Below are 25,188 nucleotides of genomic sequence, written 5' to 3' on the forward strand. Positions count from 1 at the left end.
TCAAGGAGTTATCGTGGTATATACTAAGGTATTACTATTTATTGATAAGAGATTGTGTATCAACGGCAACCGTACCGCTTTCTGTTTGTGATTGTGTTACGGATCATGTTTAGAAAAAAGTGTGCGCGTACAAAGTACACATGTCAGAAGTGAAACTTCTTTGGCAAACTAATTTTTAAGTCTTGTTTTAAGTGTTATTTATACAAATCTAAAAACACTTAAAACACGAGACGTTTGCTCTATCTCACTCTCTCCCTTGATCTTTATCACTTGCTTGATCCCTACTCTCGCTCCATGGCTATTTGCTTCATGCTAGGTTCGCCCTTTCTCACTCTCTCTCAATCGGTCTTAATCGCCCTCTTCCTTTTCTGCGACAAAAACGCTGCACATCTTCGTGACGCTCATATTGCGATTCATCCGTAAAAAAATTACCTTCATGCACCTAAAGAAGTTTCACTTCAAAAAAATCCTACACTATTTTGTCATCCTTGTTGTCACATTTGACCCCACTACTTTTAGTTAGGTGCGGAAGCACTCACTTTGTTTTGTTATAGCGGAAACCTGCTTACATGATCCATTAAATAATGTTAATTTTCTACCTCAACCACACATTAAGAAGTTTTTTACTTTAATACCTTCCGGCGACCGCTTTATTAATTGTTTTAATATAATCCGAAATGTAATAATTAACTTTGTAGTCTTTGATAAGTTTTTCTAGCAACAAATTGTGCAAAAACTTGAAAATTTTATTCCTTAATTAAGTATAAATAATAAAATTAAAAATGTATTTATTCATTATAACAATGCATTATGTGTGCAATTTGGGAAACCTTTTAAGTAAAAAATAAGTTAACAAAATATAGCGACTTCTAAATAACATTTTATATCTTATTTTGCATTTGTAATAATATTTATTATAAATTATATTTTTAAACTTATAATCGCGTAAATATATTTAATAATTTTATAAATTTAAGAGAGTAATTAGTATTTATATTTACAAAAATAAGAAGCACACAAATATTATAATAAAAATTCATCAGTGTGCAAAAACATTATTTATTATTTATTTACACTTAGTTACATACGTTACATTTATAGGAAAACAGATCACATAATATAATTATAAGGGATGCAACGGGCGGCCTTATCGCTAACAAGCGATCTCTTCCAGACAATCCTCATAAATCAGCGCTATCATATTATTATTTCTATTAAATATATAATGTCAACGGAAATATATACATATTTTTCTTTGAGACAATCAAATACAATTGTTTATCATATATAAAACAATCAATTAGTATTTATTGTTGATAATTATATTAAATTAAAAAAATAATCGAGCGACACAGTACTCCTGTATATATTGTAATGTTAAAAATCTGATTCAAAATGGCGACAACTATGTATATAATTTAGACCTGAACAAAGTCTTTCTGTTATCTTTCTAAATAATTTATGTATTGTTCCTATCTTGTACTCCATCTAAATGATCGGTACAGTAGCTGTTGCGAACATAATATCTATTATTAATTTAGCATTAATCAATTTTAATTGGACGTACTTTTGATATTATCCACAAACCTTGAAGGATTATTAAGAAATCAGTCAGAATGTTGAATATTGAACTTATGTGTTATAATTAGATTATCAGATACTTTTAGGGGTTCAGTGAGTAGGCTATCTCGCTCTTACAACTTAATTACTAACATTAAGGAAATTATTGATATAATTTACATTTCTTCCTACTTACCGTATCACGCTCATTAAGAGCGCGATACATATAGCGTTTAAGTTTCAAATTAAAATTAGTAATTTTTTTTAATATTTTTATTTTATGCTTGCTTGATAAATTTTTTTCCTTGCTAGTATGAAATTTTTATGTTCCGATATAATTAATTGTTAAGGTAAATCTAATTTGAAACTATGCAAAGAAAAAACTTTTTAACCGGATTAAAGTTATGTATTATTATTAATTTACAATTACTTAACATAATTTTAAATTTATCCGACGTTTCGCGTGCTTTACAGCGTGCGTGGTCATGGTGACTACGCACGTAAAGTTAAAAAGTTTTTGTGTAAAGGTTATGTTAATCAAAGACAATACTATGAAACTATGTATATCCTCGTGTTGAACAATTTTTAATGTGAAGAGAAATGAAAATGTGAGAAAGTTCAAATGTTTATGAAAAATTCCGTCCATACATAATAAAAATAATTAAAAATAAATTAATTAATTTGGTCCCTGTGGCAGTGTATATGTTTTTAAAAAACGGTGTTTTTCATCATCACGACTACAAACTCACTAACAAAAGACCACCACAGTCTTTTGCTATACAATACTGCACTAAATTACGGTCAACGGTCAAAATCTTAAAAAGTATTTTATTCAAAAGTCGTGAACTCTTGAGATTAAAAGGTACTTGAATCATATGTTAAAAATAATATAAGTAAAATACTCTAAGATATAAAAACAAAGGCTTATTATATTTTTTATAACTGTTTTTACCCAGAAAAAACAGATTATTGTTTCCTTTTTTTTCTAGATCTAGGCCACAAAACAATCGACATTCATACGGGCGAAATACCGAGCACGGAATTTTCCACAACAATGCACTGTGAAAATTATCACGCAATACACAAATATTTCAATACAAGCGATACTTTTAGAAAAAAATATTTTGAAAACTGAAAACATACAGTGACGCTACAAGTCGCTACCAAGCTGCATCTTTTCATTATTTTTCTTTACTGATAAGTAGATCAGTCTTGTGTGCCAATACTGTGCCGTTCTTAGGTACAAAACATATTTTCCTCACGATATGTTCCTTACCATGTGGTCAAGCGTCATGGCACAGATAGAAATTTCTCTAGGTATTAAATTTCACTCGAGGATGTTCTATAGTGTATAGCTTTAAAATGCCTGGAAGATGCCAACAGAAGTATTTCCGAACCAGTTCAACTTCCTTCAAGAAAAGAGTGTACCGATTCTTAGGCTGGCACCACACTTGCGAGTCTTGGCAATGTGAGTGTCCATGGGCGGTGATATCACTCAACATCAGGTGAGCCTCCTGCCCGTTTGCCTCCTATTACATAAAAAATTATATAGAGAATTTTTAAAATAACAATTAAACAGCTGATCATAAATATCCGCCATCTTGCCTGTCACCCACTCAATGTTGAATTCGGTTTCTCGGTAAAACATATTTAGATTATCTTTAAAACGTTGACAGGTGCTTTTAGGTAAAGGAGCAAGTCTTATAACACTGTTAAACAAGCCTTATAACAAAAATGAAATATCTCTGTCGCATTTATTTGTCACGGTGCTGGAGACGAAAGGTAAGAATACCGCTGAGTATTCATGTCTGAGAGCTAAAAGAAATTGGAGAAACTGATGGTGGTTGGTAACACAGGCAAACGATCACGTCCAACCAACTAAATGGACCGATTAAGTGAAAGACTCATCGTCCTCAAAATCATACACTATAAGAGAGGCGCTGGACGGAAATCGGTGGGAACAGATAGTCCGCTCCAGATGTTTCTTGCTGACCAAGACGCTCAGACATGAGCTGCCGACTGAAGAAAGAAAGTCACGTTTATTTAGTAAAACAAACATGTGTTAGAAGTTATACTTCTTTGACATAACAAGATAAAAAACTTTTTTAAAATTTTTATCTTTCGCTTTATTCTACGTTTGTAGATAAAACGACACTAACTAGAAAAAAGGTAATTACATTGAAAGATTTATTGTAACGCATTATCTAGTTAGATATTTAAATATCACAAAAAAAATATTTCTACATAATTAAAGAAATGGACATTTTTTTATTTTAAAATGTTGACTATGCTAACTCGAGGGTGTCGGTTTTTTGTGAGAAATTTACTAGCCATCATTATAATAGTAATTACAGTAATTATAAAACAACATTTGCGAAAAAACTTGTTGCTTACTGTTAGCTGTATGGTTGAATGAATATTAAACAAAACAAGGGCGTGAAGAAATATATTCAAGTATATTCGGTGACATGAGGTCATTACCATCAAATAAAAGAATAAACCCCTCCTTACCTTAATTGTCTTATTTAATTGGCCCGAAACATGTTTTTCGACTTAATATAAACTGAAATTAATTCGCCGTGATTTTTATTCCGCGTCTCGCGGTGAACGCACGAAAAATGTTACTCGTGTTTTTCATAGGCTTGTTGACTTGTTGCAGTGCACTGTCTAGTAATTACTATGAGTCGTACACCGGAAAACGGATATCCGTTGAGGAATTCAAGGAACATGTGAAGAGGAATACGTCTTTGTAAGTAGATTTGTTAAGTGTCAAACGGTTAATGAGAATTTACAATTATTAGATATTGTCTGTACTATTTAATTTTTTAGAAGATGCAATCTATTTTTCATGATAATTAGACAAGTTTTGTTTTTTTTGGAATAAACAAATGAGTAACACTCTATTCAGCTACTCTTTATTGTGTAGGTCTGACAAAAAAATACCGTTATTTTTTAAATTTTCGTGGATACGTCTTCAATGGCGGAGAATTTCTTGCCAGTTTTCGTTCTTCATTCGCTCTTGATTGCCTGTAGAATTATTTTGATTTTCGACGTTCATAATTGTACCATATATTAAATATTTAATTTTGACTAGGTATTTGTCGTTCTGCTTCTTTCAAAGGAATCTCATCTAATATATAAGATTCTCGTGTAGCGGTATTTGTAGTTAAACACCTCCGAAACGGCTTGGCCGATTCTCATGAAATTTTGTGTGCATATTGTGTATGTCTGAGAATCGGACAGCATCTATTTTTCATTCCCCTTAATGTTAAGGGTAGTCCACCCCTAAATTATTTATTTTTAATTTTTACATTATTTATTTATTTATTTTTATGATACAGTATACAAAAATACATACAACCCTAATTTTCATTCCTCTACGATCAACCCCTGTTTTTTATTATAAATTATATACATGGCAAAACGACGTTTGCCCGGTCAGCTATATATATTTAATATAAAATTCTCGTGTCACAATGTTAGTTAGCATACTCCTCCGAAACGGCTCGACCGACTCTTATGAATTTTTTTATGCATATTTAATAACTCTGAGAATCGGCTACTATCTATGTTTCAAACCCCTAAATGTTAAGGGAGAGTCCACCCCTAAATTTTTATTTAAATTTTTAGATACAATTTTTTGTTATTTTTTTTTTACAAAAATACATACAACCCTTAATTTTCACCCTTCTACGATCGACTCCTAAATTTTTTGAAGTCTGAGGTTTTTATACAGAAAAATTCACAGAAAAACAAAAAAGTTTCCTGAACAGTCTCTGGGATAGCATAGCAAAATGTTCCATGTTCGTATGTACTAATATTTAAAAAGGTAGGCTAAGGAGAAACGAAGTTTGCGGGGGCAGCTAGTAGTTTCTAAATTTCGATATTGCGTACAAATATACTATGTTTAACCAGCTGCCCACTGAAGTATTTCCGAACCAATTCCACTTAGGTTTCCTCGAGAAAAGAACGTACTAATTAAAGGCCGGCAACGCACTCGCGAGCCATATGACATTAAAAGTGTCTATAGGCTTACCTATGGTGATGCTAAAAGTATCACTTAACATCAGATGAGCCTCCTGATCTTTTGCCCCCTGTTCTATATTAAAAATAATAAAAAAGTATAGTAGTAATGCCCAGTTTAGACTCGTGTTAATTTGTCTACGGACTATTTAACACAAAAAATATTTTTATTAAAACCTATGCTTAGTGCGGTCAATCAACAAATAAAATTAAAAAAAACTTAGCATTATGATATTATCCGTGATAATCTACAGTCTAGTGGCTGGTGTGAGCGTACGACTCACAAACTCTGAGGTCGTGTGTTCGAATCAAGGCTGTACCAATGAATCATTCGGAACTCGGAAGGGGATGACTATTAAAAATAATGATCATGAAACTGATACAGTTATAATGTAGGTTATAAGTTTTTAACAAGATTGAAATCTAATTAGCTAACACTACAAGGTTTTGTTAAAAATTCCTTTAACGAGAATTTCCGCCAATTAATTAATTTACAGTGAATATTGTTTTATACACTAATTATTATAAAATGCACTCACGATGTATGTAGGTATAGAGATAATACAAATAAATTTAAAAAAATTGTGGCGCTACAACCTTTTTAGGGCCTCGGATTTTTGTCTGTTTTATGATCATTTGTCAATCTAATTAAGTAGGTGATTAGCCTTCCTGTACCTGACACACGCCGTCGACTTTTTGGGTCTAATGTAAGCCGGTTTCCTCTCGATGTTTTCCGAACGAACGAATGTTAAATGCGCTCATAGAAAGAAAATCCATTGGTGAAGCCGGTAGTCGAACCTACGAACTCAGGGATGAGAAACACACGCTGACACTACTAGGCCAACACGGCTCTTATCTATAAAAATAAATTCATAAAATTAAATTAAAATTACGGAGACTTGTTTTTATTGTTAGAATACTTTTAGAACATTTATTTTGACCTTAGTAAATCACCAGGTTAATAGTATATTAAAAATCATCTTTATTTACGTTATTTGAAAAGTTTTGTATATTTTTAACGAATAAACTTAAAATCTTTATAGTGACATACTTTTTAAAATCAGTCCAGTAGTTTATTACAAAATTAGCGCCGAACATATGCTTTATATATTTTCAAAATGGTTTAATAAGTCCATACGTGCATCTATTTACCACCAACCAATTTTTTAGAGACCTTCAAGAATTCTTAAAAGGCCGCAAACGATCCTGCGAGCCCTCTGTCAATGTGAGTGTCAAACATGTCAAGTTAAGTCAAATAAATCATTTATATCAATTGAAATACCTAATTGTGCCTAATTAGGAACATTAAAAACGCTCTATGAAAGTCAAAATTACAAGTTACAAATATTTAAAATAATGACTACTTTGTATACATTGATTTGATAATTATATGTGGAGACCATGTATGTGGAGAACAAAAAAATCTGAAATGGCACATGATGTTATAAAAAATATGCAGCAGATAACTATTATTATGTAGATAATTAACGGTTGGAATAGCGTGATTCGGAGAACGACGTCTCGTACTGATTGTGCAGAATGCAGATGTCGCTACCGATTTTTATGAATACAGGGTAGTTCTGCAAAATTAAAAAAACTTGTGGTTTATACACGATAAAAACTGGTTTCAAGTCCTGTTAAAATAATATATTCTATCAGACGTTTGACATTCGTAAAAACGTATTATCTATGCCAAAAGACGACAGTTGCACAATACGTGAAATAACGATTTTAGTTTTAATGAGGGTATTACATAATATTGACGTGGCTCGGGTTTTCTGTGTAAACAAAAAAAATTTAAATAAATTTAAACAAATAATCTAATATTTAACAGCTCTCGAGAAAAGATTGTGAATTACAAAAAGGTAAAATAGTATTAACATTCCTGAATAACATACGAAGGTAAGTGACCTAGAGTAAAAATCAAAATTACAAGCAAAATAAAATGTAGGAAATACGAGTTAAATCTAATTTTTAGTTCTAACATTTACTTAAGAATGACCTTAGACTATTAAATATACTAAATAAAAACTTCATTACACTTGCGTCCGCTATTATTACAATGTTTAACTCCACACCGTCTGAATGTCATAAATCGTATACGTGAATAACCTCCAGTTTTGTATGACAAAAACTTATTTAACATAATTATGATTGTGTGAAAGATTTGGGTTCTTTTCTTATGATTCATATGGGCAAACATTATGTGATAGCCGAGGTATTGTAAACGTGACTTCTTTGACTTAGAGTCCTATTACCCCTAGATGAAGCAGAGGGTCCACTGTGAGTCTCCATCATCGGTCTTAAGCCTCGTATTCACCTCGCTCCAAGACTTTCGGTCTTCTCATCATCTGCAACTGTATGATGCCAGGTTTGCTTGGGACGACCACGCTTTTCATGAGGGTTCCAATCAAGCACCTGCTTGTGGATATGATTGGAATCTCTTCGGAGTGTATGGCCTATCCATTTCCACTTGGGTCCTTGATCTGCTGGCTAATCGGGGTTTCTAGGCAGTGCTCCCAAAGTGGCTCGTTAGAGATCTTTTTGGCCCGGTAGATACAGATAGAGCACAGCGGTTGAAGTCGATGCGAGAAGTGTTCCATAAACATAATGTTTGGTAACATCTATAGTAATCTGAAAAGTCGTCAGATAAGAGTAATTTCATGTGTTTTTAGAGAATACTTACTTTATATAGATATATAGTTAAGGCTTGGGAGGAGTCGCATGACGCTTTAGGTGTTTTCTGCGACTTATCCAAAGCATTTGATTGTGTCCAACACGAGACCTTAATCGGGAAACTCCGTCACTATGGCATCAAGAATACCGCACTGAATCTTCTGACTTCCTATTTACACGGAAGAACTCAGAAGGTTGAAGTGAATGGTAAGAGGTCCTCTGGGTCGGCAGTAGATATGGGGGTACCACAGGGCTCAATTCTTGGCCCTTTCCTCTTTCTTGTTTATATAAATGATCTACCTTTCATGGTAGAAAGAAAACATCAGATAGTTTTGTTTGCTGATGACACGTCCTTGATTTTTAAAATCAAACGACAAATAACAAATTTTGACGATGTAAACAATGCTCTATCTTCGATTGTCCATTGGTTTAGTATGAATAACCTTCTACTTAATGCAAAAAAGACAAAATGCATTAAATTTTGTGCAAAAAATGCAAGGGTTATGGATACTGGACCAATTATAAACGATGAGGAATTGAATCTGGATGATACAACTGTATTTATCGGAATCACCATGGATTCAAAACTTCAGTGGTCCCCTCATATTAACGGATTGGCGAAGAGACTTAGTTCTGCAGCCTACGCGGTTAAAAAAATTCGCTCACTAACTGATGTCGATACAGCTAGACTTGTTTATTTTAGTTACTTTCATAGCTTAATGACTTATGGCTTATTATTATGGGGTCATGCTGCTGATGTCGAAACTATTTTCATCCTGCAGAAGAGGGCTATTGGTGCAATCTATAATTTAAAATGTAGGGAGTCTCTTAGAGATAAATTCAAGGAAATTAATATACTTACCTTTCCCTCGCAATATATTTATGAAAATATTATGTATGTATACAAAAAATAGTGATAAGTTTACTAGAATAGAACATACGCACAATGTTAATACACGTAACAAACGCAGGCTGCAATTTCCCCGTACTAGACTATCTAAAGTTAGTAATTCTTTTTTGGGGAAAGGGATACTCTTCTTTAATAAAATCCCAGAGGTTCTTTTATCTCTGCCTTTCAATAAATTTAAGAAATGTATTAAAGAAAAGCTGTGTAAAAAGGCTTACTATAAAGTCAACGATTATCTAGTTGATAAAAGGGCCTGGGACTAGTGCTAGACAGGCTACCTCTAATTAATTTGCGATATTTGTTTTAAAATAAGTGTTGTTTGATGATTTGCGATTTTAAAAGAGTACCGAGAGTTTTTTTACGCCGGCTTTTTCTCTCGGCCTACACCCTCTGTCTTCTTTGGCGATGAGTAGGGATGCCTACAAATTCAAATTTAATGACGTGGAATAAGTGATACATGTATCTTATGTTCCATAATAAACATATTTTATTTTATTTTATTTTATTTACTGAGGTGTAATTATTATCTAAACAAATTATTTATTAAAGAACATACTAATAACAATCAAATATATATTGTTTAGGTCACTCAGAATAGTACAGATATACGTATACAAAGAATTATAATATAGAAAACCAAGCCTAACTTTCTTTGATAATAATTGTTATAGTTGGTGTACCAATGAGATCCTGCCATGTAACCCACACGAAGGTCGGAGATTGGACGGGTCCTGTAACAACTTGAAGTACTTCACCATCGGTGCAAGTCATACACCAACATATAGGATGCTACCACCGTATTATAGTAAAGGTATATTGTAAAAATAATAATTTTTTTGTAAGAATATGCTACAAAAATGTTATGGTGGTACAATCTAAAGTTCGCATATTTTGCCACACAAGGGCGTGCAAATTTGTCTTAAAAGGTTGAATAAAGTTACAATTACATTATGAGTCATATCAATTAGTCAATCGTTATATTATTTAAATATTATAATATTTTATTAAATTAATATAAATTATAATGTTTCACACAAATAATCATTATTATAATAATAAATTTTTACCAAAAGTAGTACATTATGTCGATTTTTAAAACTCTGTACCTACTATAAAATAGCTCTACCAAACTGTTAGCGAGTGCAGGAAATCGCACATTTAACTTAACTTCAGTAGACCCAAATGAGCCAGCATTCTCCCATATTATCTCATAATATAAAAGTTTTTATTCACTTCCCACATTCATCCCACAAATAATCTTGTTACTAAAATTTTCTTAACGGTTATCGTTTATTATATGTATAATTAGCCATAACTTCTAGTCAATTAGGCCTGATAAATATTTGCGGAAAAAATAGTTGTTTTATAGATATAATTGTTTTCATACATTGCATGTTAAAAAAAAAACAGTGGCGCTACGTTTTTGGTCTGCCGTTCTCAGAGATCTATTTCATGATCGTTTGTCAATCTGACAGGTAGGTGATCAGCCTCCTGTGCCTGACACACGCCTTCGACTTTTTGGGTCTAAGGCAAGCCGGTTCACTCACAATGTTTCCCTACACCGTACGAGCATTAACTGCGCACATAGACAGATCGTCCTTTGTTGCACAGCCGGGTATCGAACCTACGACCAGAGGGATGAGACGCTGAAGACACTAGGTCAGCATTGTTCTCTCTTGCATAGTTTTAAACGTTTATTACTGATAATTCTGCAGGTCCTATGGGATTTGAGCCAAAATTAACTAAAGGCGGTGAAGAAATGCCGCTGCCTCGTGCAGTGCGAACCAGCGTGCTTCTAGAAGGACATATCCCAAGCCTCACCTTCACACACATGCTGACGCACTTCCTCGTATTTATTGTTGGAGATTTTGTTTCTCTGCAAGATACAGGTATTTTTGTGTTAAATACAATATGTTTTTGTTTCTAAATATGTTATACAAAAAATCGCCGCGCGCCGTTACTTTTTTTTTCATATAACTTGTAAATACGGAAACTATTTCTTGCATACATCATTACATAATCTTTGTTATTAAATATTGCGAATTACAGAAGTTGACTCATTGGTACATGCGAATATTTCGATTACAGAAATTTTGTTTTCAGTAACCTACATAATATGGAAGCCGTATTGCTGCACTGAAAGAGGCAAGAAAGACTATGCCTGTGTCCCTAACTCCATTCCAAACGATGATCCGATACATCGCTTTTCCGATATTCGTTGCCTGAACATGACAAGACCTGAATCTTTTCAATCGGCTGGCTGCACTCCGAACACAACTGTTCCTGAAAGAGTATGTTTTGTTTATATATCAACTAGTAATGTTATAAACTAAGGTCCTTTAAAAGGCCGGCAACGCACTTGCGAGCCCTCTAGCTGTGAGTGTCTGTGGGCCACGGTATCACGTAATATCAGGTGAGCCTCCAGCTCGTTTGCCATTTTCTAATTTGTATCTCGCAGTTTACTAGTATGTTGCTGTTTCTTGACAGCTGTCAAATATTTATTAAAAAATCAAAAAATCTAAATCTAAAATCATTTAATCATATGGGTAACACATTGTACACTTATGACTTGTCAGTAAATAAATACATATTAATGCTTCTAATTTTACATTTAGTGCCAGTTCTCAAATCAAGGGCGTAGAACGGAAAAGACGAACTGGCAATAAACTCTCCGTCACTCTTTTTAATCGCCAACCATTAAACCATGTTCCACATGACATCATAAGTAATTAATAATAATAACATAAATTAAAAACAAAGAGTTGTCCTCTATCATTAAAGTTCACCACATCATGTATAATGCTATATCTACAGTATATGTAACAAGCTATCTTTTCTAAAATACATGACAATTATGGTAAAAATAAATTTTTATATTACGATTTGTCTTTAGCCTCAAAATAGGCTTCAGTTTTTGCGATTACCTCTCCATCAGACTTCGACTATGTATTTGCGTTTTGTTCCCACGAGATTGTAAGTGCGTGCTCCTATGTCACCATGCCTCCTGCTGATAGACTAATCTTTGTTTTTAATTTATTTTATTATTATTTATTACTTAAGATGTCACGTTGAATATGGTGTAATGGTTGCAGCTCCTTACAAACGTGTAAAACAAAAAACTTGGCGATTAAAAAGAGTGGCGGAGAGTTTATTGCCAGTTCTTCCGTTCTACGCCCTTGATTTGACAACTGGCAGTAAATGTATATTTGTAATTTCTTTTTTTGACGTGCATAAGTGTACAATGTTACCTACATAAATAAATTATTTTTGACTTTTGACTTTTATCAGCGTATATAGGGACTTCGAAGTTTGGGAATATTAAATAACCTTTGATCAACACATTTTTCAAAAAAACCTTAAAAATAATACAGGATAAAAAGGTAATAGTGATTTTTTACACACAGATCGACAGATAACTTTGATGTTAAGATTAGCCAACGCCATCTGTTGCAGCTAAATTAGTATTATATTACTAAATTTTCCTAGAAATTACTTATCCCTTAGTGTTCAGTATATGTATGATTTATTTATTTGGAATTTCACAGAAGTCTCACATCAAAGTAGTTGAATTTATTCAGAAGATTAATTAGATAACATTTTTATTCATGCGTATTTAATGCATAGCTACCTAAAAGCTTGTATGTAAAGCTATGGAATTCACTTCCAGTCCCTATTCGCTTAGCTCCTATCTTCCTTTAAATTTCTTCTTTACAAACATTACCTGTCCACATCGTATCCCTAACTTTAATAATAGGTACCTACCAACTGTCGTGAGACTGATCCTAATTTAGGAAATTAAAAATGATTCATGTGCACTTTTTTTTTTTTTTTCATGTATTCTTTATTAGTTTAGTTTGTTTTTAGTTCCAGTTTTGTTTCTTTTTCTAAACAACTAAATTTAATACATGTATTTTTGCACTTCTTGCCTATCTTTTGTAATTTAATACTTTTTTTTTCTCACAGTGGTTGCCTGGAAGAGTACGCTCGAAAGCGATAAGGCCGCCAGTTGCTCTCCTTTTTATTTAATTATGTAAATTGTACTATATTAATGTATATGCAACGAAGTGTTAATAAATAAATAAAGCTTTTAGGTAGGTATTATTTTTTATATGTTGCCGAAGTCAGCAACCTTAATTTGTGTAAACATTTCATCAATTTACCTTAACCAAATTACCAAATCACCAAAGTAACTTCACTAAACAATTATGTACATTTATTTGAATTATTCATTTTTGTGTAATCATAACAGTATTCTGATATTACCTTGATTAAAGGAAATCCAAATTAGTGGAATTTTACAGCTAATAACTTAATTAGTATTTATATACTTCATAATAATTATCAGTTGAGAAAACATTAATTACCCATTTTCTATCATATATCTTATCGTATAATTTATTTTTATTTTCTTTATGATTTATAATCACTGTTTTAGGTAAAATATTTTTCTGCTAAAATTGGGTTTTTAACTCTAATTTAATCTTAATTAAACATACATTTCATTAATTAATTTGTTAGTAACAACAATATCAAGAGCTACGTTAGTAGAATTAGTAAGTAATAGAAAATATTAGATTTATGATTTATTAATATGACAATTATAAAAATAATAATTTTTAAATTTCAGGCCGTTTCTGGTACACCAGCTTTCGATCTTTCCCACGTATATGGCAGTAGCATGAAGGTACTAAACGAAAAAGGTAGAATGTTCCAGAAAGGTCTGCTCAAGTATGAAGTCGAAAATGGCAAAATATGGCCGCCGAGTACCAAAGGACCTAATTTGTGTTACGCAAACCAACCGCCACGGGAAACGAGGTGCCACGATACACGTGAGTATATGTGTATTACGAAACTATGTATTGGTTTATTTATTTCTTGGGTGTAAAACAGAGAGGAAATATAAAGGAAGTAATGTGTTCTAAATGTGTCACAACTGAAAAGAAAAATTGTTCAAGTCATGTACACATTTACAGCAAAATATAAAAAAAAACCAATGGCTCTACAACCTTTTTTAGGTCATTTGTCAATCTAATAGGCAAGTAGGTATTCAGCCTCTTGTGCCTGACACACACCGTCGAATTTTTGAGTCTAAGGAAAGCCAGTTTCCTCACGATGTTTTCCTTCACGGTTCAAGCGAATGTTAATATTTTAATTTGATTTGAAGTAGGCCTAATTTTAATTAAGAGTACCGACTAGAGTATTTGAAGCAACTCGAGTTCCACAAACCCCTACCTCATTAGAGTGGGGGGTAAATTTTTACCATTATATACATTGTTGCATTATACAGACATTATTTGTATTTTCCAGCTGAAGACGGGTTGAATACAATTCTTGGTGGTAACTTAATGGCTGTTTGGATCTGGCGATACCACAACGCAATCGCAACTGCTCTAGGTGGAATAAATCCGTGCTGGGATGATGACCGACTCTTCTTCACTACCAGAGAAATCGTAATTGCGTCAATCATCCAGATATTTTACTATGAAGTACTGCCTTTGATCATGGGTGTGTATCAATAATTATTACTTGTTCTGCTAACGTAGGGCTTAAGATATTCTTCTAAGACTTTAAATAATAATTAATGGACTATATCATCTGATATTTAAAGGCCAGCAGTGCACTTGCGAGCCATCTGGCAATGTTTCTGTTGTGGCATCACTTAGCATCATGTGAGCCTCCTGTCCGTTTGCCCCCTGATACAAAAAAAAAAAAAAAATTTTATTCATTTTCATGGTCAGATTTTCTTATCATTTCATGTATGTGTGCCGTATGTTGCATTCATGTGTATGTGAACAAAATTACCCTTGACGTTATTGATTTCAATACAATCGAGACATCGTGGTTTTAAATCCACTCAATCAAATACCACGCACACAAACATGAACTGCCCGGGTCGACACAGCTAAAACTGCAGCAAAATTTAATAACTACAGGTCGAGAGAACCTTATCAACGATGGAGTGATTTCACCAGATTTAGGATTCCGAGATATTTATGACGACAACCTGGCTCCACAAATATCCTTAGAATATCCGTTCACCTGGAGATGGATGCACACCGTACAAGAGGGGAATGTTAAGTAAGCTGAAAGTATTTATTAGAGATGAAACTGATGTTCGGAAACTATCCGGTTCAAATTTTAAATCCAGCCGAATACTGGATATAAAATACCACATAAAGATTGAAATCACTATAGTAAGCATAATAATAATAATAAAGCCCGTTTTATTTCCAATCATGACAAAAGAACAAATTATTATACACAGCTTAGATTATTTTACATTTTTATACATTTTATTTTCTTTTGGTAAAGGCCTCCTCCACTCACTCTATGGCTCTCTTTCTCCATTCGTTTCCTGCTACCGCTTCTATTTCTTCTATCCACCTTTTTTTGGGCAACCTCTTCTCCTTCTTCCTCTTGGTCCTTTCCATATACCTTTTTTTGGGCAACCTCTTCTCCTTCTTCCTCTTGGTCCTTTCCATACAGTTTGTCTTTAAGGTGTATCTTGCTATATGCCCCGCTCATTGCCACTTCTGTTTTAGGGCATAATGTAAGGCATGTTTAACGTTTGTTCTTCGTCTTATGTTTTCGCTTTTAATTTTATGTATTTTTCTTATTTTAAGTACCCTTCTTTCCATTGCTTTCTGGCATGCTACTAGTTTAGTTTTTATTTTTGTATTGTAAGTCCACGTTTGACAGCCGTATGTGAGGGTAGGTAAAATACAAGTGTCCAAGAAAATTTTCTTGAGGTGAAGAGGAAATTGACCTTTTAAGATTTCCTTCATGGACCAAAACTTTTTCCAGCTCATGTTAATTCGCCGCTCTACCTCAAGTTCTTCATTTTTATCTTCGAATGATAATTGTTTACCAAGGTATATGTAGTTTTTTACATATTCCAGAGGCTTTCCGTTAAGGTATACGGTAGTGCTTGTAGCAACCGCGCAGTTTGTTATTATTTTAGTTTTGTGCTCATTTTAAGACCTACTTTTACCTAGGCCTACTATAGTTAGCATAGCGACTCACTGATTTGTAATAACAGAACAGAAAAATTTATACTCTTGTAATATAATTTATACAAACTGCACTAAGAGCAAATTATGATGAATAAATACCAATTTCACTGTTTCGAAAGTATCCGTATCCATGTATATACAGCCAGGCCAGGTCAGCTTCCGACAAGTCTTTCACTATATATAATGCTGCAGGGCGCTGACAGGTAAACTTCGCTAAGCTTGGATATTGTACAGCATTAGCTGACCACGACTCGACTATCCGGTTTGAATGTTGGCCGAATTTTGGGTATTCGGTATCCGGCACAACTATCCGTTTCATCTCTAGTATTTATTATTTTTCCTTAGAGAGTTATATTAAGAGATAATAGATGCTGCACTTTAAACCAATTTAAAACAAGTAACATTTTCAACTGAAGCTATACTTCTAATTTCAAGATAACCGAGTGACTTTACACTTGATATATTGTAAGGTTTAATTCTAGAGATTACCACCGCCTAAATCCGAGTTTCCAAGTATTTGTAACTCTACGGTCCAGTTCTTTGCCCATGCATTCTCTATTAGCTATTCAATGTCCTAAGTAGACATGCTCATTTACATAATCAACTTGGTCTTCGTTCGCGTTTATTGGCACTTCTGTTGAATTTTTCATCGCTAAAGACTTTGAGATATTCATTGATAGTCCTGCTTTAGCACTCTCCGCTCCGTTCTTGTAACATGCTTTCCAGTTGCCTATAGTATTCTGAGAATACGACAATGTCGTCTGCGAAGAGCAAGTGAGATTTGGGCGATATATTTTACAGTACAAAGTACACATGTCAGAAGTGAAACTTCTTTGGCAAACTAATTTTTGGGTCTTTTTCATATTTATACAAATCTAAAACTTTAGATTTACGAGACTTAGAGGGAGGGAAAAGAAAGATATGTTAGGAGTTTAATTGTCATTAAAATATTAAGTGTCAAAAATTAATACAAATTAGAATTTTTTTTCGATATAAAACACGTGGCAATTTAATTTACAATTCGTCATTTGAGATTTCAATAAATTATTTTGCATAAAATATAAAATACTAATTTTTCATAAATTCTCTTTACGAAATTTTATTTTAAAAATAGAATATAAGGTAATTCGCCGTTCCCACTCTCTCTCAATTGGTCTCAATCGTTCTCTCCCTTTTCTTCCACAAATCTGCACATCTTCGTGACGTTCCGTAAATTTTTACCCTCATGCGCCTAAAGAAGTTTCACTTCAATAATTATTTTCTTTACAGACTTTACGATAGCAAAGGTTACCATTTAAATGATTTAAAATTGGTGAATATGACGTTGAGAACTGGTTATGTGGCGGATAACATCGACGGCATCACTCAAGGGGCGATACGACAGCCGATGGCCAAGTTCGACAATGCTGTAGACTTTGACGTAAGTATTAGAATGACCATATCAAATTTATCAACTTAGTCATCGTTTATAAAACACGTTAATATATAACTGTATAAAATGATAATTCGGCTCCACATGGAGTAATGTTCTTACCTCTATGCGGGAGCTCCCCAGTACCAGCTCCTTCCACTAGACTGTATTCAACGAAGAGCGATTCGAATCGTCAACGACCTGTCACTTTCCTTGCTGCTTGATCGCTTGGTGTTGCGAAGAGATGTTGGGTCTCTCTGCATCTTCTTCCGCGTTTACCATTGAGAATGTTCAAATTACCTCGACGTTCGTCGTTCCACAACTGAGCTTTTCATAAAGCAGTTTTTGCGACGAACCCCCACTATGTGGAACCAGCTGCCCACTGAAGTATTTCCGATCATTTCGACTTAGGATCCTTCAAGGAAAGAGAGTACCAATTTTTAAAAAGCCCGCAAAGCACTTGCGTGCCATCTGGAATTGTGAGTGTCACATAAAATCAGATGAGACTCCTGCCTGTTTCCTCCTGTTTTATAGAAAAATTAAACAGATTAAATTTTTCATTTCATTTTAAAAATAATGTCTACAACCTTCTAGACATTTCTGTATCATAACGATAAACTGCTAGTTTGTATATGTAACGTATATTGTAATATATAATAAATAAATAATATTTTTTGGAAGGACGTTGAAGCTCAAAGCATTTGGAAAAGGATTTTCTAAATTTAACTTTTTTTATTAAATTTAAGATGGCAGAGGTGGTCCTGGGTCCACATCAACGAGCGAGTGACGTTTTCACGAACGATTTAGCCAAAAATCGTTACTTCTTTCTTGCTCCATACATCAAGTATAGAGAATACTGCTTCGGTGAGAGAATAAGAAGCTTCGATGATTTAAGTCACGCGTTTGAACCTGAGGTACGTTACACGGAGCAACGTTGGTCCTTCACATTTTGTCTCTTGGTACACCTAAAAACTATTTCAGCACAGATTTTCATGCGGTTCACCGATAGATAGAATAATTTTTGAGATGTTACGATATATGATAGAAACAAACGAGTGAAAAGTCGGGATCGAACCTACGACCTCAGGGATGAGCGTCTCACGCTCAAACTTGAACAACACGGCTCAGTAGACATAATATAAAAAAGACAGACACACATTATTACATTACTACATTATAGTAAATAGTATCCTTAAAATCTTATAAATTGTATATGTACTGATTTGATATAAATAAATTGAAAAATATATTAATTTTATTACAATGCTAATTATATACAGTATTATTTAAATGAATTATAATTTTAAAAAAATTCAAATTCAATACTCCACAATATTTATGCCATTCCAAATAATTATTTTTAATTTATTTAAATAATATAATAACTACAGAGAACCACAATTTAAGTATGGTTACCTACGAGTACTTTTTACAGAGAATCGAACTTCTTAAAGAAAAGTACAAAGACGTGGAAGATATAGACCTGCTTGTTGGAATGTGGCTCGAAAAATACATTCCAGGTGGAACAGTTCCAGCGACATTCTATTGCATCATCGCTCATCAACAACTGCGTTCTGTTGTCTCTGACAGACATTGGTACGAACGACCTAACAGGCCTAACGCGTTCACTTTGGGTAAGGTTTTGTTTAGTTGGGTAATGGGTAAAGTAATGGCACATTGATTTGACCTAAATATTACTGCTGATTGTAATTTCCTCACGATGTTGTCCATCTGGGCTGGACTGGGAGTAGTATCCCTAACTAGTTTACACTGGAACTTTATATGGAACAATTATTTCAAGTTAATTTTTAACCTTTAATAAATAATCTTTATAGTCACATGACCTGCTATGCCTAATGCCATGTTTCAAGAATTTCATGAAAGAAACAAATTTTATATCAAAATCCATAATAAAATAAATTTAAAAAAATTGAGTCAAGGGCACCCACAGCAGTTTGCTTTGATTAGAGGGAAAGAAGTGAGAGAAGGACCGTGGCAGGTGGAGGCTCTTTGGAAAAGCGTGACTTATTATAATACGTATTTAAATTACTAGCTGCCCCCGCGAACTTCGTTTCTCCTTAATGTGATTTTCCTTAGCCTACCTTTTTAGTACATACCAACATGGAAAATTTTGCTATGCTACCCTCTAGGGTAGCAGAGACTGTTCGGTTTTCCGGAATGAATACTTTTTAGGTATTTCTGTGATTTTTCTCTATATAAACCTCAGAATTCAAGTTATAAGCTCTTAACTAACAAATAAAAAATAGGGCTTGATCGTAGAGGGATGATGAAAATTAAGGGCTGTATGTATTAAATGTAAAAAATGAATAAAAAAAGTGCCTAAAAATTCCCAATGTCCTGAATCAAAAGCGTTTTCACACTACCGTAGTTTAGTATATTTCAATATTTGTCCAATATTTCAGACCAATTATTGGAAATAAGGAAATTCACAATAGCAGGACTTCTCTGCGCAGTTGGAGACTCTATCACCGAAGTGCAGCCTAAAGCATTCTTGAGAGCTGGTCGAGGGTATGCTACAAGTTTTTATGTCTCATTCTCAAACATATAAGTCAATCCTTTTGATGACTTTAGTAGGGGAATGTATAGTTCCTACAGGAGCCATCTTTATGAAATTGAATTGGAATTATGTAGATGAAAAGTATATAATTGCCATTTGAGTAAATAGCATTACCAAATTTGTTAAATCTAATTAATTTTCTCTTGAAGTGAAACAACAATATGTGATTCTTTTTACGTACGGGCAGTTATGACCAATATTGGTTGTAACGCTACTCTAAACAGATCTCTATCTGCCGTAAACGACGCTTGGAGGAAATGCACGGCTGATCCATTTTATGATAGTCTCCATGTCTTTAGGCATTAGATGCTGCAGCTATTGTTCTGTCAGCCATACCAATTACAAACAAATTTTTTTTATTGCATATTTGTATTTCTTAATCTAGTTTATTTATTTTATTGTATTATTTCTTTTCTCTTTTATAATTGTAATGTTTCCCTTAAAATGTTGTGTGTTCTCTGTAAGTGTTTGTATGTGTAGAGTACCTTTTTTAAAATAAATAAATATATATTATATTTGGGATAATGTTCGCTTGATATTACAGTTTTATTTCCAGAAACGAGATGATTAACTGTACAAACATCCAACAACTAAACATAATGGCATGGCGCGACTCCTCTTGCAGAAAAAATCCATTTGGATAAACTACGTAGCTTTTTTAATAAATACATTGATTATCAGTTCAACTGTCTTTTATTTTAATTGCCGAATTACAAAAAATAAACTAATAAATTATCTGTGACGACCGCGAAAAGTCATTTATCTGTGATCGCAATAGCTTCTCTCTCTCTTTAATCAGTAGCCCATGTCTGAGCGGAGTGGTCAGAAAAAGTCTGGAGCGGACAATCTGTTTCCACCGGTTTATGTCCAGCGGACCATGCGCTTACCACTAGTTATCATCGCCACTGCGCATTGTAAGTTTCACGGTCCACTTCACAAGACATTTTCTTTGGCGAACTAGCGAATTGTCCAATCGAATCCCGGAGGGGGTTTTCCCTGGGAGATACGACCTCCAATTGTTTAAAAAAAGAGCATACTCCTCTCTCAAAGGCAAACTACGCACCCAATAAAATCGTAGTACATGAGCTGCGATAACTGCTCTCTACGGGCGTATCGTTTGACCCCCTATGCCATAACAAAGAAGTTACTGAACATGGGTGCGGGTTGCTACACACCTGTATAAATGAAGCACCGAATTATAGGTAACAGTTATGCCCAATTACTAGCATCAATTGAAACCAAAGGCTAGTAATTCAAACGACATACACCATTTAAAATAGTCAAAAGGGATGTATACAATCCAATTTTTATTAATCCACCAGAATTTTATCTTAATCTCTGAATTAATATTAAAACGATGAAACGGTCGACTAATTGGGACGGCCCAAAGGAATTAATTAAAACGTTATTCAAATGAAAAGAGGATATGGTTTTTTGTTTCCTTAACCGACCGTGGAAAAAATATTTCAAACAAGAGTAAAGTTAAAATTGCAATAAAAGACTCCGTTACCAAGTCTATGTGTCATTCTTAGACGGTGATACTCGCCACTCGTATAGGCCCCGTTTTTTAATGCACTTATCTTTCTTAAGTCATAAATTAGCAGTGTTTGCCTAGTGGCTTCATCGTGCGACTCTACTCCTCGAGGATGTAGGTTTGATCCCCAGCTGTGCACGAATCGACTTTCTATGGGCGCATTTAACATTCGCTCAAACGGTGAAGGAAAACATCGTGAGGAAACCGGCATGTCTTAGACCCAAAAAGTCAACGGGGTGTGGTCAAGCACAGGAGGCTGATCACCTACCTACTACCTACACCTCTTTTCTGTATATGTATGATGATGTAGACCTTAAGTTCTTAAAGTGTACGTCAAAAGTAATTCAAAATCTCTGGGTACTCTGTTTCATTTACAATTAATAGTATAACATAGGATTAGGAACTGCGTGAACTAGTAACGCTTTACGGGATTATAATGAAGACTAACTTTATTCCAGTCCTTTTAGTTAATTAATTATAATTACAAATTAAAACAAATTTAAAAAGTTTGATCTCTGTGGCAGTGTACCTTTAACGCTGGTAGCATTTCATCGCTGGATTACTTATTCTATGAGTGAATAAGTATTACATTTTTTATTAGTTGTATCATACAATAAAACATTGTGACTTTTTAATATAGGCAAAAGTTATTTATCGCGGTAAGAAAGTCCAAGTTGAATCAAAAGATACACAAAGGAAAACTTAAACGGGCGCTTATCAAGTTTTGTCCATTAAAATGCAAATTGAGAGCAATTAGAATATTGTTAAGATAGGAAACTATTCTTTATGTTAATTTCACAGTTAAGTGTAGTTCAATTTATTAACTATTCAATTTTGTTATAAAGAAGTCCTTGATGCAGGGGTCTAAGGACAGCAAAGACGAGAGTTAGTGTGACTGCTGCGCATCAAAATCTTATACATTTTGACGACTCATTGGTCTAGTGGTTAGTACCCCTGACTGCAAATCCATGGGTCTCGGGTTCGATCCCCGGCTGAGACGAACTTCGATGTGATGAGCATTTGGTGTTGTGCTTAGGTCTTGGGTGTTTAAATATGTATTTATATATCTATCTATCTATAATATGTATGTATATCCGTTGCCTAGTACCCATAACACAAGCTTCACCAGCTTAGCATGGGACTAGGTCAATTGGTGTGAATTGTCTTTAAAAAAAAAAATGATTATATTTGTATCTTACCTTAAGATACACCAATAAAAAACTTAACTGCTTAATCAGGATTTCGACCGACTCGGAGTTGAGAGTCTCATTTCTAAGTAATAGACCGACTCTTTGGTATATAAATGTATTTATTACATGGTACATATAATGGAAAAGTCTCTAGTTTCTTCTGATAAAACTACAGCAATTTGGTAAGGATTTTATTGTGTCCACCATAATTCCAGTCAGACGCTAAAAACGTAGATATTTATTCCCGCAAATCTGTCGTTTACTAATCAGGCAATTTCGCCACACTCAAACGTAATCAATTTCTTTTTTCGTAGAGAATCGATCCGGGCGTATGCCATGCCAATACAAATAAATAAAGGTGGGCGACAGGAGGATTATGGGTTATACTAACCTATTATATATGTTTGTAATGTAATGTAATGTTTACCACATAAAACAAATTCCATAATTGGACACTTAATATGAGGACATTTCCCAAATCTAAAAACATTTCAAATAGCTTAACAAAGAAATGAAGCAAAACCTTAATTAAAATAATAATTAAAAACCCTTCACAAAGTTATTATAAAAAGAATCCAAAATTCCATATAACACAAGGAAAAATGTATAACTCAGAAGAGTCCAATACACGGCAATCACCGTCCGTGTTTGTCGTTTTGTCTCTACCCTCATCCTATTATAATATCATTAGAGTAATCACTATACTGTTGCACTAGTTACGATTAATCCAGACCAAACACATATAATATATAGGCAGACCTCTAGCTCAAATGCCTATACATCCAAATCCTAAATCTATGATTCCAAAATATGGGAATGTCCCTTAATTAAACAAGAGCAAATAACCCATTTCACAGATTTGCACAGAGTAGCAAACAGTCTGTGTTGACAGAGGCATAATCCGTCGGTTACAGCGCAATATTTCTTTGCGCAAAGTTTAATATTTCGACTTATCCCTCTCTGAATGCGAGTACTCTACGAACTCTGGTTATTAACTTTGGATTTAGTTTTCGTTGCCACATCGAACCAGGAATTAATACCCAAGATGTAACAGGAATGAAAATAACAAGTCCAAATGTGTTTTGTTGTAAAGTAGACACTTTTGAAAACATATTATATATATAATTATCGAAAACATTTTTTCTGTCTCCTTGACCCTTGATCCGTGGGGATCGTGGGGTAATTATTTTTTAAGGTTAGTTATTGGTTTTTGTTATATTAATTTATATATTAGGTTATATTTAAATAATACTACATTTTATTAACATACGCAATGCCTATGTTAAAGCTACTTACTAAAATATCAGTGATGAAAATATTGATATGATATTGGAGAGTATTCTTTGTATCAATATTCAGAACACAACATACGCCAATCGGTTTACATTTACGGGCACGGGATCACGCACGTGACCGCGTTATTGAGGCTTTTGCATGTTTGTGTTTATTTCTAATATTTACTTAATACAATGTAAGAGCGATTCTTAGGTTTGAAACTCTGCGATTTTTGTGCATATTTGCGTGAAATATAGAGAAGTACGGCATGTCACAAGTCCTTTAATACTCGTAGAAACTATTATTTTAATTGATTTGTATTAGTAATAAAACGAATATAGTTAATGTTCATATGAAGAGTGTTCAGAGTAGTTGTTCGGACTGATACCTGCAGCTGGGTTTCATCATCGGACGTCATGAAAAAAAAAACAAAAAACGTCAAGGCAGAATACAAAATACCATCCGCATCACCTGGACAACTGAGCGTTTCTTAAGGATGTTTTTGCCGCGCACCACTAATATGGAACCAGCTGCCCAGTGAATTCGACTTTATATCATTCATTCACTTAACATCAGATGAGCCTCCTGCCACTTAGCCTTCTATAACATTAAAAGAAGACCATACCAGGGATCGTAGAACCCTTCCAAATTCATTCATTCACTGCAAAAGCATTTTTGAAGTGAAACTTCTTTATCGGGGTTGGAAAAAAATTTAGTGTAACATTTATTCGTTACGCGTCACATTTTTCCGTTACGCGCCATCTTTTGAAGTGAAACTTCTTTATCGACGTATGGGAGAAATTTTGTAGCAGAATACGCGCCATGTTGCTTTTTGAAGTCAAACTTCTTTATCGGCGTTTGAAAAAAATTTACACACATTTGTCACATTTTTCGGTTACGCGCCATCTTTTTCTTGTCCCTACCACGGTTGATCCGAAGAGATTCGAAGCCATTAGTAACAAAAATATATAATAACGATTACAATGATAGTAGGTAATACTAATAATTATATTACAATTAA

The 25,188-nt window shown here is 33.8% G+C and overlaps 1 protein-coding gene across 1 annotated transcript; it reads left to right on the forward strand.

The window, feature by feature from the left end:
• Positions 1 to 4,131: 4,131 nt before the first annotated feature.
• On the forward strand, positions 4,132 to 20,851 carry LOC125060427 (peroxidase-like). The gene is made up of 12 exons (XM_047665331.1): positions 4,132 to 4,309; positions 9,838 to 9,977; positions 10,882 to 11,055; positions 11,270 to 11,457; positions 13,794 to 13,995; positions 14,474 to 14,671; positions 15,100 to 15,244; positions 17,449 to 17,599; positions 18,337 to 18,504; positions 19,026 to 19,224; positions 20,014 to 20,119; positions 20,725 to 20,851. Exons 1-12 carry the CDS (start codon positions 4,179 to 4,181, stop codon positions 20,810 to 20,812), a joined length of 1,890 nt encoding a protein of 629 aa, XP_047521287.1. The 5' UTR covers positions 4,132 to 4,178; the 3' UTR covers positions 20,813 to 20,851.
• Positions 20,852 to 25,188: the final 4,337 nt, after the last annotated feature.

This window comes from Pieris napi, chromosome 21 (genome assembly GCF_905475465.1).
Source record: "Pieris napi chromosome 21, ilPieNapi1.2, whole genome shotgun sequence".
In the NCBI taxonomy this organism is placed as follows: domain Eukaryota; kingdom Metazoa; phylum Arthropoda; class Insecta; order Lepidoptera; family Pieridae; genus Pieris; species Pieris napi.

Excerpts from the sequence above, each read along its gene's own strand:
- LOC125060427 (XM_047665331.1), top strand. The coding sequence starts at position 4,179 with ATGTTACTCGTGTTTTTCATAGGCTTGTTGACTTGTTGCAGTGCACTG. Across the intron at positions 4,310-9,837 it reads GTGAAGAGGAATACGTCTTT|TTGGTGTACCAATGAGATCC; the intron begins GTAAGTAGATTT and ends TAATTGTTATAG. Across the intron at positions 19,225-20,013 it reads GCCTAACGCGTTCACTTTGG|ACCAATTATTGGAAATAAGG; the intron begins GTAAGGTTTTGT and ends CCAATATTTCAG.